At 38.8% G+C, this 21,230-nt stretch overlaps 1 protein-coding gene across 1 annotated transcript in view; it reads left to right on the forward strand.

Moving 5' to 3' along the window:
• Positions 1-19,329: 19,329 nt before the first annotated feature.
• TINAG (tubulointerstitial nephritis antigen) overlaps positions 19,330-21,230 on the forward strand; it is a 101,006-nt gene continuing 99,105 nt past the window's right edge. Inside the window, exon 1 of the mRNA XM_032340285.1 lies at positions 19,330-19,791. Within this exon, the coding sequence (XP_032196176.1) occupies positions 19,437-19,791 (355 nt within the window). The 5' untranslated portion in view covers positions 19,330-19,436. The remainder of the gene's footprint in view (positions 19,792-21,230) is intronic.

The following is a 21,230-nucleotide window of genomic DNA, read 5'->3' on the forward strand; positions in this document are numbered from 1 at the left end:
AAACTAAATTGAAAATCTTCTGTAAAAGATTCACCATTCTTGGTGTCATTAAGAACATTTGTGATTCATGGGCAGCTGTCAAAACATCCACACTAATGAGCATTCGGAAGAAGTAGATTCCAACCCTCCAATGGAGGACACTGAGGGGTTCAAGACTTCCATGGAGGATGTAATTGCAGACAGAGTGGGAATAGCAAGAGAACTGTAATTAAGAGTAGACTGAAGATGTGCTTGAGCTGCTACAAGCTAATGATAGAACTTGTATGGTTAAGAAGTTGTTCTTTATGAATGAGCAAAAAAGTGGTTGCTTGAGATGGAATGTATTCCTAGTGAAGATGTTGTGAAAACTGTTAACATGACAACTAAGAATTTAGAATATTAAATAAACTTAGATGATAAAGAAGCAGCAGCATTTGCAGGATGGGAGTCCAATTTTAAAAAGATTCTACTGTGGGTAAAATGCTATCAAATACCATCACATGATAGAAAGAAATTGTTTGTGAAAACTAGAGTGAATTGAAGAAGCAAACTTTACTGTTGTCTTATTTTAAGAAATTGCCATGGCCACCCCCACCTTCAGCAACCACCTCCTTGATCAGTCATCAGCCATCAACATGGAGGCAAGACCCTCAACCAGAAAAAAGATAATGATTCACTGAAAACTCAGATGATGGTTAGCATTATTTAAGCAATAAAGTTTATTTAATTTAATTTAATTTAATTTAATTCATTTTTTCAGTGTTCCAAGATTCATTGTTTAGGCACCACACGCAGTGGTCCATGCAGTATGTGCCCTCCTTAATACCCACCACCAGGCTCACCCAAACCCCCCACTCTCTCCCCTCTAAAACCCAGTTTGTTTCTCAAAGTCCACAGTCTTTCATGGTTGTCTCCCCTTCCAATTTCCCATAATTCACTTTTCCTTTTCTTCTTCTAAAGTCTTCCATGTTATTCCTTATGTTCCATGAATAAGTGAAACCACATGATAATTGACTTTCTCTGCTTGGCTTATTTCACTCAACATAATCTCCTCCAGTCCCATCCATGTTGATACAAAAATTGGGTATTCATCCTTTCTGATGGCTGTGTAATATTTAAGAGTAGAGCAGAGATCAATGAGTTAGAAACTAGAGATACAGTAGAACACACCAATGAAACTAGAAGCTGGTTCTTTGAAAGAATTAATAAGGTCAAAAAACCATTGGCCAAACTAATCCAAAAGAAAAGAGAGAGGACCCAAATTAATAAAACTATGAACAAAAGAGGAGAGGTTATGACTAACACCAAGGAAATAGAAACAACCATCAGAACTTATTATCAACAGCTATATTCCAATAAGTTAAGCAACCTAGAAGAAATGGATGCATTCCTGGAAACCTATAAAACTTCCAAGACTGAAACAGGAAGAAACTGACAACCTGAATAGACCAATAATTAGTAACAAGTTTGAAGCAGTGACCAAAAACCTCCCAAAAAACAAGAGCCCAGGACCTGACAGATTCCCTGGGAAATTCTACCAAATATTCAAAGAAGCAATAATACCTATTCTCCTGAAGCTGTTTCGAAAAAATAGAAACAGAAGAAAACTTCCAGACTCGATATAGCCAGCATTTCCTTGATTCCCAAACCAGGCAAAGACACCATCACAAAGGAGAATTTCAGACCAATACCCCTGATGAATATGGATGCCAAGATTCTTAACAAGATCCTAGCTAATAGGATCCAACAGTATCATCCACCATGACAAGGTGGAATTTAGCCCTGGGATGCAAGCGTGGTTCAACATTCACAAATCAATCAATGTGATCGAACAAATCAATAATAAAAGAGAGAAGAACCACATGGTCCTCTTAATTGATGCAGAAAAAGCATTTGACAAAATAAAGCATCAGTTCCTGATTAAAACTCTTCAAAATATAGGGATAAAGAGAACATTCCTCAACTTCATAAAATCCATCTGTGAAAAACCCACAGTGAATATCATTCTCATTGCAAAAGCTGACAGCCTTCCTACTGAGATCAGGAACACGAAAAGGATGCCCACTCTCACCACCATTGTTCAACATAGTACTAGAAGTCCTAGCAACATCAATCAGACAACAAAAACAAATAAAAGGTATTTGAATTGGCAAAGAAGAAATCAAACTCTCTCTCTTCGCCGATGACATGATACTTTATATGGAAAACCCAACAGAATCCACCCCCAAATTACTAGCATTATTGCAGCAATAAAGATTTTAAAATAAAGGTATGTATATTTCTTTTTCATATATAATGCTATTGCATACTTGATAGACTACAGTGTGCTGCACATATAACTTTTATACGCACTGGGAAATAAAAAAAATTCATTTGACTTGCTTTGTTGTGATATGATATTCACTTTATTATGGTGGTCTGGGACCAAATGTGCAGTATCTCTGAGTTGCGCCTAAATATCTAGACTTGTTCAGTGTGGAACAAGAGGGTTGGATTAGTGTCAGAGTGAGGAAGTTCGTGGAGTCATGTTTCATTGTATTATTAAAGTTTCGGATGAGAGAGGGTAACAAGTTCCTACCAAGGCAAGGAGTTGAGAGACCAGATCAGCATATGGCAACAGTCTGTGTTGAGGAAGAGATTGGCCTTGGTAAATTGGAAGCTTCTATCCGATTGTTTTTCCCGATATAAGAACACTAAACTACTCTCAGAACTGAACAAAAGTTGAACATGACTATTTCAGAAGGTCCGAGTACATCTAGAGGTTCTGAGTTGTATTTTAATGACTTGCTTAAAGTTGTAACAGCTACTTTGAGGAAGTCCCCTCAGACCACAGGAGAACCCACAGGTGTGGGGCCCCTCCCCCACCACCTAGGCTTGTCCTCTAGTTACGAACACTCTCACCTTGCCTTAGGCTTGGCCCTGACTGTGAGTGGGGCTCATCTCCCAACACTGGACAGCTTGTCTCTGTTCTTTCACAGAGATCTCTTCTCAGTGGACTGAGTGGAAATTAGGACACTGACTCTAACTTTGATTCTCAGTGTGAGTGTGGGCTTCAGTTTCCTTATCTGTGAAGTGAGTGTTCCACTGCCTCCCTTATCAAGTGACATCTCAGAACCTTCCTGGAATTTATACTCTGAGATTCTCTGATTAATAGGTACCAACCCATGTTTCACCAAATGTAAATGATTGTATTAAGTCATTAACCCTGTCCAGTTGGCCCAGGGAACTGTAGTCAGAGCTTCAGAGTTCATGAGAAACTAGTCATTAACCAAGGTATCCAAGTCTTGAGTTATATGACATTATTTTCTGAGCAAACGTTCAATGGAATTTCTGGACAAGTATGTCTTACAGATTCCATCACTGCACACATGAGCCTTATTTCCCAGGGCTTTCCCCTCCCTTGCTCTGGTGCTGATATTTTCTTTCCCTTTATGATTTATTGTATTTTTTTTTATTTTCTATTTTCTCACCAAAATTCTTCAGAGCTTGAGTTTTTTTTTTTTTTTTCCTTTTATATTCCAAAATGTGTTGCTGTGGTAAAAACAGACAAACCAAAAATGACAGTCTTTGGGCTAAGTTTGGACTGGGTTTAAATTCTCCTTTTGTACTTATTAGATTGGGGAAAGTTATTTCTCTGAGTCCCTGTTTTCACATCCGCTGAATGGGGATACTATAGAACACTTCAGAGTTTTGTTTGAGGATTAAGGAAAGATTAGTTTTCCGTGACTTTTGTCATATTACTAAGAACATCACTAAGAACAAACCCCGTGAGGGATCTTTATTCTTTGTTTTTCATTTAGCCTTATTCATACTCAGTCAAACTCTGCATCTAGCGTAGCGCCAGGGGGAAGAAGAGAACACTATGTGTACGCTCATTCATGCTCAGCAAGATTATGTTTGAGACTGTGATTTAGAGTACCATTCCTCTTTTATGCCTTCAATATGTACGACATACCTAGGCATATCTAAATATCTAGACTAGGCATGTTTGAGAATTATAGATATGCTTTCCTTCCTCCTTGTTTGAGCTGAACACCTATTAATTTATTTATCTCATACCCTCTTTTCTAGGACTCCCCAGCCCTTCTCTTGATACACTGGCCAACTACACAGTCATTGTGGGAGCTGTCATGTTGGTATCTCCAGGTCACCATTCAATTGTACAAAAAATGAAACCCCCTCTTAAGAACCTAACTTAGTCTGTAATTGGTCTTAATGGGTACATGTCTCAGGCTAGACCAACTGACCAAATCCAGAGATTTGGAGTTTGACTAGAGAGAATTCATTCTATCTTGTATATAGGTGGGAAAATATTGGACCATCTCAGAAACTTTCAGAACTATTTTCCACAGTGGATATAGGCAAGTAAAAAAAAAAATGTTTTTCACTGAGTGATAAGAAAAGGAAATGCATGGAAGGAAATAGAGATGAGAGTGGTTAATCTGAATTTCTTCTGGCCTTGTAGCCACTGGTTCCGTCGATTTCCAAAGGGCTACCTAGCTCCCTGCCTGTATAAGCTCTCTATGCACCCTTTTAATGAATGTCCTTGTTTTTGCTTCAAGTTGAAATCTGTTACTGGTTAACTAAAAGAAGTGTAACTGACTGATATGAAATTAAAACACAACCTGTTAGTCTGGGTGGCCACTGCTGTGTTTAGAGACAAATGACCCCTTTTTGTAGATTTCATCATGTATTGTTTTCAGCAGCATTCTTTACTCCTAGTGAGCATGTGTTCTAATGATGTTCAGATCAGGTTTTCCAGTGCCTTTTAGCTTAGCTTAGATTTATTAAACAGTGTGGTTCATTAGAGTCAATTGGAACTTTTTCTGGGAAGTTCTGTTAAAGTGTACCCTAAGAAGAGTTTGGTGTAAAGCAGAAGACTCTAAATGGAGGTCAAGTACAATTTGCTTTGGATCCATTTAAGCAGATAGAGTGTGTGAGAACCATAACCATTCCGTCACATTAGAAAACTAGTCAGCATAGAAGAAAGTGTTTCATAGTAATAATGGGTCACTCAGATATGCAGAAAGTAGCTAGTGTTGTACTACTGTATAATTCAGTATGAATTCTGAACTACCCTATCTTAGTTTGAATTTTGATTTTGACACTTAGCCACTATGTGTCTTTGGACAAGTTATTTAAACTCACCTGTAAAATGAGAATATCTACAGTAGTAACCTTTTAAGGTTTATTTTATTTTATTTTTTAATTTTTTATATTTTTTAGAGAGAGGGAGAAGGAGAGGTGGGGAGGGGCAGAAGGAGAGAGAGAGGGATCTTAAGTAGTCTCCGTGGCCATTGTGGAGATTTGATCTCACAACCTAGAGATCATGACCTGAACCGAAATCAAGTGGTGATTAGTCAACCCACAGAGCCACCCAGGTACCACAAAGTAGTGTTCTTTTTTTTTTTTTTTTTTTAAGATTTTATTTATTTATTTGACAGAGAGAGAGACAGCAAGAAAGGGAACACAAGCAGGGTGAGTAGAAGAGGGAGAGACAGGCATCCCGCCGAGCAGGGAGCCTGATGTGGAGGAGCCTTGACCCCAGGACCCTAAAATCATGACCTGAGCCAAAGGCAGTTGCTTAATGACTGAGCCACCCAGGTGCCCCCTGAAGTAGTATTCTTTTTTTTTTTTTTTTTTAAGATTTTATTTATTTATTTGACAGAGAGAGATCACAGTAGACAGAGACGCAGGCAGAGAGGCAGGCAGAGAGAGAGAGAGGGAAGCAGGCTCCCTGCTGAGCAGAGAGCCCGATGCGGGACTCAATCCCAGGACCCTGAGATTATGACCTGAGCTGAAGGCAGCGGCTTAACCCACTGAGCCACCCAGGCGCTCAGTAGTATTCTTTTTAAGTAGACTGGCTCATAGTAGTTGTAGCTCAATAAATGTGAGTTATTACTATTGTTTAAAGATTTTATTATTTATGTGAGAGAGACAGGGAAAGAGAGAGAAGCAAGTTCCCCACTGAGCAGGGAGCCCATTGTGGAGCTCAGTCCCAGGACCCTGAGATCAAGACCTGAGCTGGAGGCAGTCGCTTAACTGAGTGAGCCACCCAGGAGCCCACTATTATTTTTATGATCACTGCTCTGTAGCCTAAGCCAGGTTTAGAAATTCTTGTGTACCTCAGTACCTAAGTAGAACAAATATCTACTGGAATATCTGGAAGTTACTTATAAGCCTGAAGTCTAATTCCCCTACTTAGCTATTTGTGTTCTGGTTAACATTAGTTTTTAAACTGTATGTGGCAAAAAATTATACCAAAGACAGATGATACAAAAGAGAGAGAGAGAGAAAAAAAAGTTTTCTATCCTTAGCAGTTTAGAGTCTAATGAAAGGTCTGAGGGCAATCATTGAAGAAGATAAAAAAAAAATAATAAACATCAAAAATAAGTATATAAAATATATACCACAAGTGCAAACCAGTGCTAAAAATAACAGTATGTTTACTGTATGTACAAAGATCTAGCCTATTTTTGTTTTACTACATACTCAAATGCATGGATTACTGGTGAAAATGGAGGAGATTGGTATCTCAGAGGATGAATTTTACTTAAAGGAGAATTGAGACAAGAGTTTAAAGAGATAAACCAATGGAGCTTTTTGGGATAGGAGAAGCATCATAAAAGACCTGAACTTGGAGGTAGAGATACTCTGAATGTCTTTCAACAAATAATGTTTGGGCACCTGCCATGTGCTATGTACTATATTAGTCACTGAATTTTCAAAGACAAATCAAAATACTTATAGCTGACAGGAAACACTCTGGAGTGTCAGACACATGAATAAATGTAATGGGGGATAATTCTTGGCAAACATCAAACCCACACGTTTTCATATTCTTCCTAAATGTGTTTTTTCCTGCAGCTTTCACCCACCTCACGCTGAGCTGCCAGGCTTCCTGCTCCGGGGAAGGGAAAGGAAGGTATTGCTTAGAAAAGAGGCCACTGATTAGTCTTAAATTTTGAAGCTGACTTTCTTGACCCTTTTAGGAAGGTAGTAACTCTGAAACAGATTGTAAGAAAGGATATAATTTTCTAAATTGCTTTATCATCCCTTTGGATACCGAAAGATAAGTGAAAAATTAGATCAAAGAGGTAGACTCGCTATGGCATGGGTAGAGAGGTCTCAGGATGTTGGGGGACCATACAGAGAGTCAGCCCCTGACCTAGAGGTTGGTGAGAGAAGCGAAGGGGAAGATGCAACACAGAAGAAGCTGAAGATCCCTGAAAGAATCCTAGTCTTCATCTGATGCCACATCCAAATGGTCTGTAAGTGACTGGGTAGAGGGGGCAGTGGAAGGAATCCCGAGAGCACTCTGTCTCCCCAAGGCCCTGCTGCAGAGTTCAGGGAAATTAGAGATTCCCAGATTAAGAGAAGGTGCTAATGAGCCCAGAGAGCTAGTATGGGTTATGTTCGGAATAAAATAAATAAATAAACAACCTATGTTTTTCTGGACTTCAATCCCAGAGTCAAATAAGTGGAATCACAGATATTTATGGTAAGTTCCTCATGTCACCTAAAATTAATTGTCATTGTATATCTGAGAGGAGGGTTTTGAGGAAGGGGAGATGTATATGCAGTCCTTAACAGGGACTCCATGAGAGGGCTTCTTTGTAAGTATAATGTTCTTTGTTGACATGATGTGACATTCAAGTCCTTAAGAATAAGTAGGGATGGCTCTGGCAAAATGAGGGAGGTGGCATTGGCATTCCAGGTCTCAGATATCACATGAGCAAGGGGCCAGAAGGAAGAACATATTCTGGGTGTTGTATTTCAAATGCTTAAAGCACAGAATTTGAGGCACATTTTAGGTTCCCCAGGAAACAGACTCCGAGGCAAAGATGTCAGTGTAGGAGGTTATTGGAGGAATGCTCTCCGATGATGACACCTGTTAGGGAGTCAGGGGGCGTAGACCTGAGCAGAAGTGGGAGAAGCTGAGTCCTGAGGAGTGATGACAGAGATCTGAGGCTGTCCCTTAGAGATCTCTGGAACCCGGATGGCTCCTTAAATTTGTCACAGATTGAAGTAACGAGAGGGCCTTTGTATCCTCCATTGACCACAGATAAAGGCTGCCACAAGGGTAATGGGGTAAATTTGGGTGAGGCAACTTCCTCTGGTTGAAGGCAATTTCTGGAAAACAATTTCAGCTGTGAGCTATCAGTTGGCAATGTTTCAGTGGCTGGAGAAATGAGTACGTCAGAGTTGAAGGGGAAACTGGGCAGCTCATCACTGCAGCCATGGCAAGGTATATATTTGCAAAAGATGGATTTAGAGAAGTAAGAACTGACCAGGTAATGCAGGGCTTTATGAATCATGTTTACAGATTTGGGCTTTTTTTTTTTTTTTTTTTTTTTTTTTTTTTTTTTTTAAAGAAACAGCTATGGAAAAGTTTTAAGCAGGAGCTTAAGTCAATACGATCATGTTTGCATTTTAAAAAGATCATTATGGCTGTTGTATAGAGAAATGATTTGAGAGAGAATCCTCAAGACAGGGAGATCTGTGAGGAAGTTGTGACCATCAGAGAGAGGTGTGATGAGAGTTTGGATTTATAAAGTGGGGAGGTGGGAAAACAGATCGTGTGTGTGTGTGTGTATACTGATTCAAGAGATACAGAGCAAGTAGAATTAATGGTATCCACTTATGGACTGATGGCATGTGAGGGTGATGGAAAAAGATGGAGGAAGCCCTTTTCCAGGGTTTTCTGGCCTGGGAATCCGAACTAGGAAATTGAGCCAAAGACAATGCCATGTGGTGTGCATTTCTTATGCCTTCTTTCTGTCGCACCAACAACTATACTTGGCAACACCCTTGCAGTTAGGAGGGACCATGGAACTATCTCTGGCTAGTGGAATGCAGATAGAAGCAATGTATGTTTTTTTTTTGGGACAAAGCCATAGATACCCTCAGGCCATTCTCTAGTCTTTTAATTCCTCTTTGGTGAGAAGCAGGAGGGCCATTTCTTGACATGGTTGAACCACAAAATCAAAGCAGCTGAGACTTCCGAGTCACACCATGGAGGACAGCTGCTTTGGACTGTTACCCGGTCAAGAGAGTAGGACCTTGTGTGAACTGGAGATAACTTTAGAATAGTTATGCTTTTGAGATTTGGGGGCTGTTTGTGGTCACAGAATGAGACTAGCCTGTCATGACAAATACTGGAACACAGAGATCGTCTGTGTCATGGGGGGTTGGGGGGTTGTATGTGCATGTCTGTGTGTGTGTGTGTCTAAGGACACACAGGGGAGCAGAGAATGGAAGAATGTGAATTGAGTTTTAGAAATGTTGAGTTTGGGACACCCGGGTGGTTCAGTTGGTTAAGTGTCTGCCCTAGGCTCAGATCATGACCTCAGAGTCCTGGGATCGAGTCCCACGTTGGGTTCCCTGCTCAGCAAGAAGTCTGCTTCTCCTTCTAACGCACCCCCACCTGCTCATGCTCTCTCTCTCTCTCTCTCACAAAAGTAAATAAAATCTTAAAAAAAAAGTTGAGTTCAAGGTAACTGAGAAACATTTAAGTGGATGTGTCCAATATGCAGTTAAAACGTGGGCAAGGCTTTTGAAGCAAAATCTAGGCTGGAGATTCAGATTTTGAAAGGCATAATAGCCAGCAAATGAAGTCCTGTGAAGGATGAGATTACTAAACCCTCCAATCTAAAGTTATCTGAACACATTATTTTCCTGCTCATGGTCTTTTCTAATCCCTTTTAGAAAGCAACGGAAGTAGAGAAAACTTTACCCTTTAGTTTTAAAATTGCATTTACTATATAAGTCAATCTCAATATCATCAGACATTACAAAGCTATTTTCTTTTTTCCTTTTTTTCCTACTTCATAATCCTGTAGACATCAGGGTGCCTTGCTGGAATGCAAGGAAGGAGAAGAGCCACCTGTAACTTCATAGCAGAGCAGGGCAAGCCAAACAATTATCATTAAAAACCTGCAATCAGTTTCCAGCTTCCTTGAAGTGATGTCTCAAACTCAAATTAGAAGTTGTTTGAAAAGTTGTCAAAAGGGATCCTTTGGTTACACAAATGTAAAATAAGGACCAATACATTGCTGTTGACAACTATAAAATAATCTGCATGTTGCTATTTTAAACACAGAAGCTATGAGAGCTATTTGGTAATATATGTTTTATATGATTGAAATAGGCTTCAAAATGCTACAGATTTTGTTGCTTTGGGGGGATAAAAATGTAAGACAGGATCTGCTATAAATGCAGCCTTCACTGTAATCGAACTCTCGCCTACTCGTGTTCAGAGGCATGTTTTCGTTCCTGCTTAACATTAGCTATTAGATGTCTAACCCAGCTCTGTTCAGCAGCAATAATGTCTGGGCATGGGCTTGAGATTTGTACCATGTTGCAAGTGGGGACGAAACAAAGTCATGTTTCTGCTTGGCTCACCCTAACTGTGGACTAAATTGTTGCTGTCCTTTTCACACAGATAACCAGCATTTTTTATATTAATATTTTATACTTATTATCATTTCCTCCTAAATGGAGTCACTGAAAGATTAAGTGACCTCTAAAAGGAATTCAGCAAAATATAGGGGCCAAAGCTCGAACTTAAGTTTGGTTCTCTTTGATTCCAAATGCCATATTCTCCTTTCTTGACCACACTGTTTTATGTGAAGTCATTTCTGATGTGTCATTTATATGCCTCTGTATTGTTATTGATATGCTTCTGTATTTCTATCCCTCCCTCCCTTCTTTCTTTCCTTCTTCCTTCCTTCTTCTTCCTCTCTCCCGCCCTCCCCGTCCTTGGAGCTTTGAAACATTTTAGGAAGAGATGTTAGTTTCCATGCTCCCTTTTGTTTGTTTGTGATCGTGGAAATTCTTCCCTTCTCTCTCTCTCTCCTTGTGTTCACGAGGGCAGCTGCTCAGAATGAGTCAGCTTTTCCAGTCAGCTGTGGTGTGTGCCTCATGGTGCGGAGGGAAGGGCCCATCCCTGTAATAATGCACCAAGAGTCACCTGTTTGTGATGAGAGAAAAGGAGCCCTGTCCTTGTCTGGGACCATCATCCCTTTCTCAACCCCCATACCCCTCTCTCTCCCAGTGATTCATCTCTTTTTCCTCATTCTGTTTTGATTAAACATCATCCTTTTTGAATGGGTCATTATCACTGTCTCTGTGAGTAATTGGGGTGGGAATACCCTGAGGAGCCCCACTCAGGAACGCAAACTCTCTTCCATTCTACGAAGGGAAGCAGCACAATCACTGAATATTAATAGCTCACCAGAGATTAGAATTCAGGATTAGACAAGATCTGCCTAATGCATTTATTATCCAAAGGTGGATGATGGGTTAAGGAGGGGCAGAGCAAGCATGTAATTTAGAGAGGAAACTAATATATATTGAGTGCCTATTTATATCCAGTACAGAAGATCTTCTACTTACAAATTTTCCATCTGTTGGCTTTCACTATGTGAAAATGGCTTGCTTTTATTCTTTGTAGTTTTTACTTCCCAGGTGATTCTAATCTGCAGCCAGTGTGCCCACTACTGCGTTAGGAGTTCAGGAGGGAGGCTGTGGGTTTGTAAATGGAGGGACTTGTAAGCACTGAATGTGCTCTGTCCTAAAGTTTGGATGATGGCCCCGAGCTGGTGCAGCTTCCACGGGCTCCGAGCTCCTTCAGATTTCACACATTAAAACCAGTGATGAGGCAGTAAACACTATTGCCACACGCTAACAAGTTGCCCTTCACCGTATTCACATATTTTCATATAAAATGCAACAGTCATATTTTGAAAAAGATTCTTAATTGAAAATATATATATATTTTCAATATCTATCTATCTATCTATATCTATATATATCTATCTATAGATATATATATCGATATCTCTATATATCTATATCTCTCTCTATATATTTTCAATATACATATATCTATCTATCTATCTATCTATGTCAGTGGAAGATAAGACTACGTTTAGTTTAAAGTTATTTTAGAGAAATGTGTCTAGGACCACAAGCTGAAACCTGGGTGTTTCTTTGGATTTAAACACATTGACTTAAGTTTGGCCTTATGCAATCTAAGTCTTTGCAAGTAAAGGAGCTTCTGCATAGTTCCAGTACTCTCTTAAAGATCATTTTATTTAATCTTCAAAGTGACTCTGTAGGATTCCTATTTTGATATCTGAGTCAACCAAATTTATAGAAAGATAATGGACTTGACCAATGGCTGGTAAGGAATTTCAGTTCGATTTTTAAAAATTTTTATTTTTTTTAAATTTCTTTTGATTTGAATACAAAACTAAGAATCATTCTGATATACTATGATGTTTCATAAAAATACACCAGGAATTTCTTATACTTCATGAAAAAAGTGATTAAAAAAACTTTTAATAGTGTCCATGAGGTTCTAAAATACAATTCTTTACAACCACATTTAGACTATTCAGATATCTTACAGTCATGCTTTACCTTGTCTGATGATGGGTAATGTCATTCACTTTCATGCTTTTACTATCAATTGTATATTGATGACTTCCAGATCTATGCTTAACAGAGATGGAAGCCAGTTCCTCCTTAGGCATCTGCATTTGGATAATCCACCAGTAAATCAAACAATGAATTGCAAACTGAGCTAAACTTTGCCCTAAATTGCTTCTTCTATAGCTAATACTGCTATATTTACACCAGAAATCAGGGAACTCATGCTAAGCAACCTCTATTACTTTATCCTCACATCCAACTAGATAATTTACAAGCTAATACTTGTATTAACCTGTAAACATATAACTTACAAGATATAAGTCCTTTCTATGTGTCAGATTTACCTTCTATTTCAGAACCACTTCTCAAGAGCTAGTTCCTACCTTCTACATGAACTACTATAGTAGTTTCCAGACTGATCTCCCGGCCTTCAATCCCACCCTCATCCAATCCATCCTCTATTCTAACATAATTATCTACTAAAAATGCTATCCTGGCCATAAACTTGTCTTGTCATGAAGCTGAAATAACTTCCTGTCTCAACTATTCTTTAGTTACAAATGACAAACACTGACATGGTTTAGTTGAAAGTCCTCCAAAAAGGGTTTTTTTTAAAAGATTTTATTTATTTATTTGACAGAGAGAGGTCACAAGTAGGCAGAAAGGCAGGCAGAGATGGGGGAAGCAGGCTCCCTGCTAAGCAGGGAGACTGATATGGGCCTCGATCCCAGGACCCTGAGATCATGACCTGAACGGAAGGCAGAGGCTTAACCCGCTGAGCCACCCACCCCCAAAAAGAATTTTTGAAGGATATTGATATTTATAGAAATAAGGAAGAACTGATCAGGGATCTTGGTTAGTACCTCGTGGGCAGTTTGGGGGGAGTGTCAGTATCTCAATGACTCAGTTCCATCTGGACTGTATATCAGGCACTCCACTCAAGAGTCACATTCTTTGGAGAGAGTACTGGCTCAGGTTAAGTCATAGGAGGCCTCAGGGAGGTGGTGAAGGTGAAGACCTGTGACTGATTTTTTTTCACCAGGACTACATGGTGGAGTGGGGTAGGGTGTGGGAGAGCAGATCACCAAAAGAAAATTCATGCTGTTACTTAAAGAATTTTGGATGAGCAAAAACAGCGAGTGACTCCTATTCCTTTTCATTTTTAAAGAAAGTCTACACTTAGTATATCATTGTCATTCAAGGTCTAAAATGATCTGGCCCTACCACTTTTTCAAATACATCATGCATTTTCTGTTTCTGGTTCTAGAATTTCTATTTACTTTACATGAAAAATATGCCTGTTGGGGCACCTGGGTGGCTTATTTGGTTAAGTTCTCTTTGATTCCAAATCCCTTTGCCTTTGGCTCAGGTCATGATCTCAGGGTCCTGGGATCAAGCCCCGCATTGGGCTCTCTGCTCAGCGGGGAGCCTGCTTCCCCCTCTCTCTCTGCCTGCCTCTCTGCCTGCTTGTGATCTCTTTCTCTGTTAAATAAGTAAATAAATATATTTTTTAAAAATATGCCTGTTTACTCTTTAAGACTCACATGAAATGTCATTTTCTTAGTATCGTCTTTCTTAATTCTAGCAGGAAGGATTGACCACTGCCTCTTTTGTGCTCTCAATAAATCCTCTCTCTGTAATAACACTTATCAAGGTTCATTATAATACTGTGTGTGTGTGTGTGTGTGTGTGTGTGTGTGTGTGTGTGTTGTTGTTGTTGTTGTTGTTTTAACAAGTTAGCTTCCCTGGCTATCCTGGGTTGTTCTTTAAGTATTAGGGTTAGATTTTTTAAGTATATGTATCTACAGAATTTAGCTCCCCCCAGAATACATCTGGAGTACAACTTTTTTTTTTTTTTTTCCCGAGTAAGAGAATGAATGACTACAACTGCCTTTCCTCAAAGCTATACTGCTAGAAGTATAGTAAGACAATGAGATAGCAGGTCTGTTTCTTACTTTTAAGAAGAAATAAAACAATGTTTTATTTATTGTGAAATAAAACAATTTTTTTATTAGCTCTAGAGGTGACTTTTTGTGTTGCGCATTGTTTCCTGTTTAAATACATTGAAATGAGAATTTTGATGTGAAAGAAAATTTTGTTTTTAAACATTTGCACAATTCTTCATCTAATAACTTGTTTTTTCTATTAGTTTTTTCTCCCTTGTAGTCTTTTACTATCCCCTTTGCCTTCATGCATTTCTGTTTATTTATTTTTTTTCTTTTTTCTAGTTTATTTTTGAGTTTGGTCATTCTAAAATTTTAACGGCTCCTCCCTTGTCCACATCAAGGCAAAGAATTGGCAACATGAGCTCTGTAGGAAGCCCTTAAACGAGAGTGGAGACCTGGTGGGTGGAGACTTTTGTCAGTGCCTTTCTCTGCCTTGCTCCAGACCCAAATGGACATATCCTCTTGGCTGTAAGAGGTTTTCTTTGGTGCCTAATGATCTAAGTCAGATATCCTTCCCAGATGTATTATTCTGCAGATGTAATTTTATGTTGGAAAGTTCATAAAAAGGAAAAGGATGTTGAAATTGCTATTTTTTTAAGAAGCAAAAAAAAAAAAAAAAACCAACAGAAATGTTTAATTATTATAAAAGGTTAAATGTTCTTGAGAAAAATTTCTGAAGCCTGGACCTGAGCCCAGTGTCCTGAACCATTGTCAGTTGGAGAGCTATTGCAAGATCCTCTTTTCCATTTCATGGATCTGCTAAATTTTTAATTTTTTTCTGTGCTCTCAGTAATGTATAATTAGAAGCCAAATCTTCATTAGTGGGTAGACTTCATAGAAGAGTGGAGTTTCACTTGAGCGTTTTTATAATATACAACCAATCGGGGAAAACCCTATGATCCTTCCCTAGATCTTTACCCTCTCCCATATTCTCTCCACCTCAGGAAGCACTTGGTTAAAAAGGATCTAGAAAGATGATCCATATCATGGATAAGACCAGGCTTTAGGCAAGATGACCAGATGAATTTTTTTTTAAATATTTTATTTATTTATTTGATAGACAGGGATCACAAGTAGATAGGGAAGCAGGCAGAGAGAGAGAGGAGGATGCAGGGTCCCCGATGAGCAGAGAACCTGAAGTGGGACTCGATCCCAGGACCCTGGGATCATGACCCAAGCTGAAAGCAGAGGCTTTAACCCACTGAGCCACCCAGGCGCCCCCAGATGATTATTTAAACAGAAAGGCTGGATAGGTCAGGGAAATATGCATTGAGCTTGTGGTCAAACATTCTACCATTGGCTGTGTGTCTGGAATTGTCACCTGAGCCTCAGTCCTTCCTGTGTAAAAACTAATGTAGGGGTAGTAATTACAATTGCTGCCATCATGATTGGTTGCAAGGATCAAAGAGATCCTTGTGTACATACACTAACACAATATGTGTTGTGTATTATACAGACATAGATATGTATATATTACAGAGGTATATGGTAATTATAATGTATCACATCCTTCAGTCTCCCTCACAGCCTAATCTTAAAGACAACTACCCCTTCTTTACATCTCTTTGAAGTCCTCTATTCTAAAATTTAAAATAACTCAGTAGGGTAGAAATAAGAAGAGTGTTGCTTCAAATAGTTAACTAATGGACCAATGTGTGAAGAAAGAACATTTCATTTTTAACAAGTCTTCTCTCTACCCTTTCTTATCTTCTTTACCAATCCTTTATGAGATCATCCTAGTTCTTTCTTAAAAAAATTATTTATTTTAGAGAGAAAGAGTGTGAGTGGGGTGAGGGGCAGAGCGAGAGAGAGAGAGAGAGAGAGAGAAAGAGAAAGAGAAACAGACTCCCTGCTGAGTGTAGAGTCTCCTGGGGAGCTTAGCCTCTTGACTCTGAGATCATGACTTGAGCTGAAATTGAAAGTAAGATGCTTAACTGACTGAGTCACCCAGGTGCCCCATTCTAGATCTCTTAGCACTTACTACCACAGAACACTTCTGCAGCCTCCATAATTCAAAGAGATAAATCTCTGGGGTACCTGGATGGCTCAGAAGGTTAAGCATCTGCCTTCGGCTCAGGTCATGGTCACCGGGTGCTGGGATGGAGTCCTGCATCAGGCTCCCTGCTCAGCGATGAGCCTACATCTCCCTCTCCCTTGGCCTGCCATTCCCTGCTCTTGTGCTCTCTCTCTTTCTCTCTCTGTTGAATAAATAAACAAAATCATAAAGAAAAAAAAAAGCTTAAAGAGATAAATCTCTAATGACAGAATTTAAGCCAATAAAATCAAGTGTTTTCAGCAAGCTCCCCTCTCTATTCTCTCTCTCCCCTCCTCTCATCCCCTCTCCCATTCAGGTTTGTAGTTCACTTGTTTAAATAAATCACAAACTTCCAATTATAAAAATCACTCAAATTTCCAGTGTCCAGTCTATTTTCACAGCAACTAAGATCTTGCATATAGAAAGTTATTTGGTTGACTTCCTTCCTCCCAAGGAAAAATCAGAAGGTGTTGATTCTCTCCATTGTTCTTTGTGCAATGGGGGTTGTAAAAATCACTAGAAGAAGGAATGTGACACTTTCCCCCCCTAAAACATAGATCATCCAAGGACAGTGGTCAAGCTGGAAAAGAGTGTGGCACGGTGGATCCCAACCTTTCTAGGTATGCGTATACTGATTTGTCAAAGTGTGCTGCTGTCATTAGCTCTTATCTCAAAGCAACCATTTTTGGAGGTCCAGATGATCAAAATTTAAATAAATCCAAATTGCAAGTAAGCATGATAATTTTTATTTTTTTCTGATTTCTTGTTCTTTTTAAAATGTTTGTAATGTGTATAAGTCAGTGTTTATCAGTGGTGTCATTATTGACACTGTTACAGGTCAGATAACTCTTTGTTGTTGGTTCTGTCCTGTGCATTCTGGGGTGTTTAGCAGTGTCCCCAACTTCTATCCACTGCAGGCTTCTGGCACCTCCCCAGTCAGGTCAGCAAAAACTCCAGATATTGTTAAACTTCTCCTGGGAAGCAAAGTCACCCCTGTTGAAAACACTGGTCTAAAGGAATTCAGTAGTAGTGGAACTTGTGTGAAATATGTTCTTTCAATGTGAAGTTTATTTGCAGATATATTTGAAAGCTTTTATCAACTTAGAGAAGTTAGATTGGTAAAAGCAAGATATTATAATTCTGGTAGCTACACTCATCAGACATCTACCTTCTACAAGGTCTTATATCCCATGGCTTTTAGATTGATTGAGTGCAGTGGTTTTTTGAGAGAAGATGAGGTATAAAGACTAGGGAAGAAAAGAATTGAGACTGTTGATAAAAACATACTTTAAATTATCACTGAAAAGGAAAGGGAGTCCAAGAAGATTATAAAGCCTTGTAAAGAATGGGAAGAGAATCAGGAAAGAAATGAAGCTAAAGTAGAAAAGGTGTTCTAGGGGGACAATATACTTATTAATGGTAGGTAACATTTACTTAGCATTTGCGATGTGCCAGGTACTTTGAGTATTATCTCATTTAAATGTGCCACTCATCTGGTGTGGTAATCAATATTATTACGCAAATTTCACAAATGAAGAAATTGAGATATAAACCCAAAGACAAGCTGCTAGTTAATGGTGACACAAGCTTTTGAACTCTGTTAGTCTCTTGGGCTCCAGTTTGTAATATAGTGCTAAATGCTGCCAAGGATTCATATCTGATGAGGTTGGACACAGATGTATGGGAACTGGATGTAAAGGGGGCATGGGTCATAGGTGGTGAGAATGTTCACAGCACTTTGCAGTAGTTTACTGAGTAAATGGTGAGGAAATCTCCACTAGCCTTTTTGGGATTGGAGAGTCAGGATGATTATGGACAGGGATGCCAAGATGTGTAAATTTGAAACAGAAAGATAAAGGAACTTGTGCTGGTTTATAGCCAGAGAGGAAGGGTCAAGAAAGTGAAACAATGATGTGTGAATCAGATAAATTATGGGGTGGGGTTAGAATTGTGAATTGGCCTTAGAGAAGACCCTTGTTTTATAAGAAAAAGTAACTGAGAACCAGAGAAGCAAATTGTGAACCCAAAGTCATAAAGCTAATTAAATAGTAGCCAGGGACCAGAGTCCGGCTTTTCTGACCGTCAAGACAAGTCCTTTCTATTAAGCCACCCAGCCACTCTTGCTGATTCATCATTCACTTGTTACCTCTCCTGAATCCAAAGGGAGTTACTGTGGTTAATGAATAAACACAGTATAACAAAACCCACTGTAAATGTACAGTTCTACTAAAGACATCTTGACCTTTGGGTTTCCTTCATGACTACCTCTTCCTGCAGTTTTCTAGCACAGAGATGGTCTTTCCTTGACTATAAAAATGCCTTTTAGATACTGCAGGTTCCTACACTGGTGCCAAGTAGGGACTCAGGTGGAAGGAACTAAGGTCACCCTCAGGGAATTTCTAGCTGAATTAGGCTCCACTAAGCCTTGAAATCAAAATGCTTCTGGTAGGTAAATGGAGTACAGATGGGAAATCAAACCAGTGTGTGACTGGGCATGATTTAGAGCAACTGTTATTGATATGACAGATCCTAGCAGGCAACCTCATGAAAGCTTGGATTTTAGTTGCTGTGCAAGTAGGTGAAATGAATAATTGTGTTTTTGACTTTCCAATTTCCTACACCTTGCCAGTGGTTATTGCAGCCATAATTTGGGCCATGTGTATTCCAGAGAGGTTTCTGATTTAAGAATCTAGATTTTTTTTTTGAGGCAAGGTTTATTCAATGTATTTCATCAATGAATAATATTTTATGTACTTATTTTTGTGGTGATGGATTTTTTTTGCATGATATAAAATATTACACATTTTTAACTTTGAAGGAATGACAAGGGTCTATTTTTAACACTTACATTATCTTGGGCAAACATTTAAATTCTTGATTAATATTTAACTACAAGAAGTATACTCAGTTGAAGTAAAGGATCCACTTCAGGATTCAGGCTGGGTTGTCTTGATTAGAATTCCGGCTCCAAGGAGAAACCCCAAAGCCAAGGGTATTGACTGTAACAGAAAGTGGGAACCCTACCTGACATCTAGAGAATGTGGACTGGATATAAGATCTTAATCTTTTCCTATCTTACCACAGAAATTTGGATGGAGAAACAGTATTTATCTCAAAGAGAAGTGAACCCAGGACCTGCTTTCACTAGAAATCACACGATTTGGGAGGGTTCTCGATTCAAGAGAGCCATTTTCAAAGGACAATACTGTAGAAGTTTTGGTTGTTGTGAAGACAGAGATGATGGCTGTGCCACTCAGTTCTATGAGGCAAATGCAATATGTTACTGCGATAAATTCTGTCAAAGGGAAAATTCTGATTGCTGTCCTGATTACAAGTCATTTTGCCTTGAAGAGAAAGAATGGCCTCCTCACACAAAGCCTTGGGATCCAGAAGGTAGGCTTTGGAAATGTGTTTGAACAAGTGCCTGGTTCATTACAGATCTGTCAAACTTTCTTTTCCTCTCCTCCCATCTTACTTTCCTTCCTTTCTTAAGAGGAGGTGAAAAGTGAATATTATGGTTAAACAAATGTCCTTGGATTGTTCCAGTGCTTTGCTTTAGATGCAAGATGCCTGTATTGTATTAGAACTTTCTAGAAAGTTCTGGTGTGATGGTCATGAATTCTGGTCTGGATCCTTTTGGGAATACTGACTCAATATACATCAGAGTTACTTAACACTCTTTCTTTCTTAGTAAAATGTTTTGACAATGGACTCTTAAGCTCTTTGAGTGTAACCTGTTAGAGTACCTCATCAGTCACAGGTCTGATCATCTGCAGACTCGCCTAACATTTGGTTTATTATGTCATTTGACTAATGGACCTCCTGACATTAGAACCATTAATGCCATTAAAACCAGGCCACAAACAAAATAAAGGTAGCTAGCTACCTGCCTAAGTAATACCAAACAGATCTTTCATATGTATTTTTGTTTCGTTTCACTTTTATCTGGGATTTTTTAAACCTTTGAAACAAAGGAAAACTTCCTATGGAGTAATTGTAAGAGTCAAAAATTGAGTGGTTAAGTACAAATAATTAATGAGGAGAATGACTGTATTTACTACATTGGTCTAATTATAGGAGAAAGGCTCTAGATTCTGAGCAATCAATACATCTAAGATTTGCAACAAACCACAAAGCAACATGCTTTTGCTATACTTAAATAAAACACTATTTCTTTTTAAATTACCTGTCACATCAAATCTCCTCAGCAAAAAATGCAGGTTTAATCAGAGCTCTATAACACTACTAGAAATTTCAGGTGAAGACAATTAAAGGTCAACTAGGATTTGGCATCCTTATTTCAAAATCCAAATGTGATTGCCTTCATTCTCAATAATGTCATATTGCTTGTAAAATTGAGGGAGTGCCTTTTAAAACATGTATATTTTAGATTAAAATTTCCACAGAACTGTCATTTATCCCAAACCTTTACCTCTACCAATATACAGCTCAGAAACCATCAAGCATTTATTTTATCTTAAAAAGCGGCAGATCCTTTACTAATAATGGAGAATGTAGTCATTCATGAAAAATTATTCACTGAATATCTTCACTATGCCAGGCATTGAACTTAGTGCTGGGGTACGAATGGGGAAGAAAAAGACAGGATCTTACTCTCTTTGAAGTGACAGTCAAGTTACCAGGAAGAGGGTAAGATATTTAAGAAATTCATGGTGTAGTTGCAAATTGTGATAAATTCTCTGAAGGAAACACTTGGGGTGCTGTGAGAGTGTATCAGAGTGTAATATTAATCTGTAAAATGTTATATTTTATAGGGGAGAGTCAGCAAGGGAAAATATTTAACAGAGGCTCTAGGAGTGAGGAGGGATGAG

The sequence above is a fragment of the Mustela erminea genome, chromosome 4 (assembly GCF_009829155.1).
Source record: "Mustela erminea isolate mMusErm1 chromosome 4, mMusErm1.Pri, whole genome shotgun sequence".
NCBI classification, from domain to species: domain Eukaryota; kingdom Metazoa; phylum Chordata; class Mammalia; order Carnivora; family Mustelidae; genus Mustela; species Mustela erminea.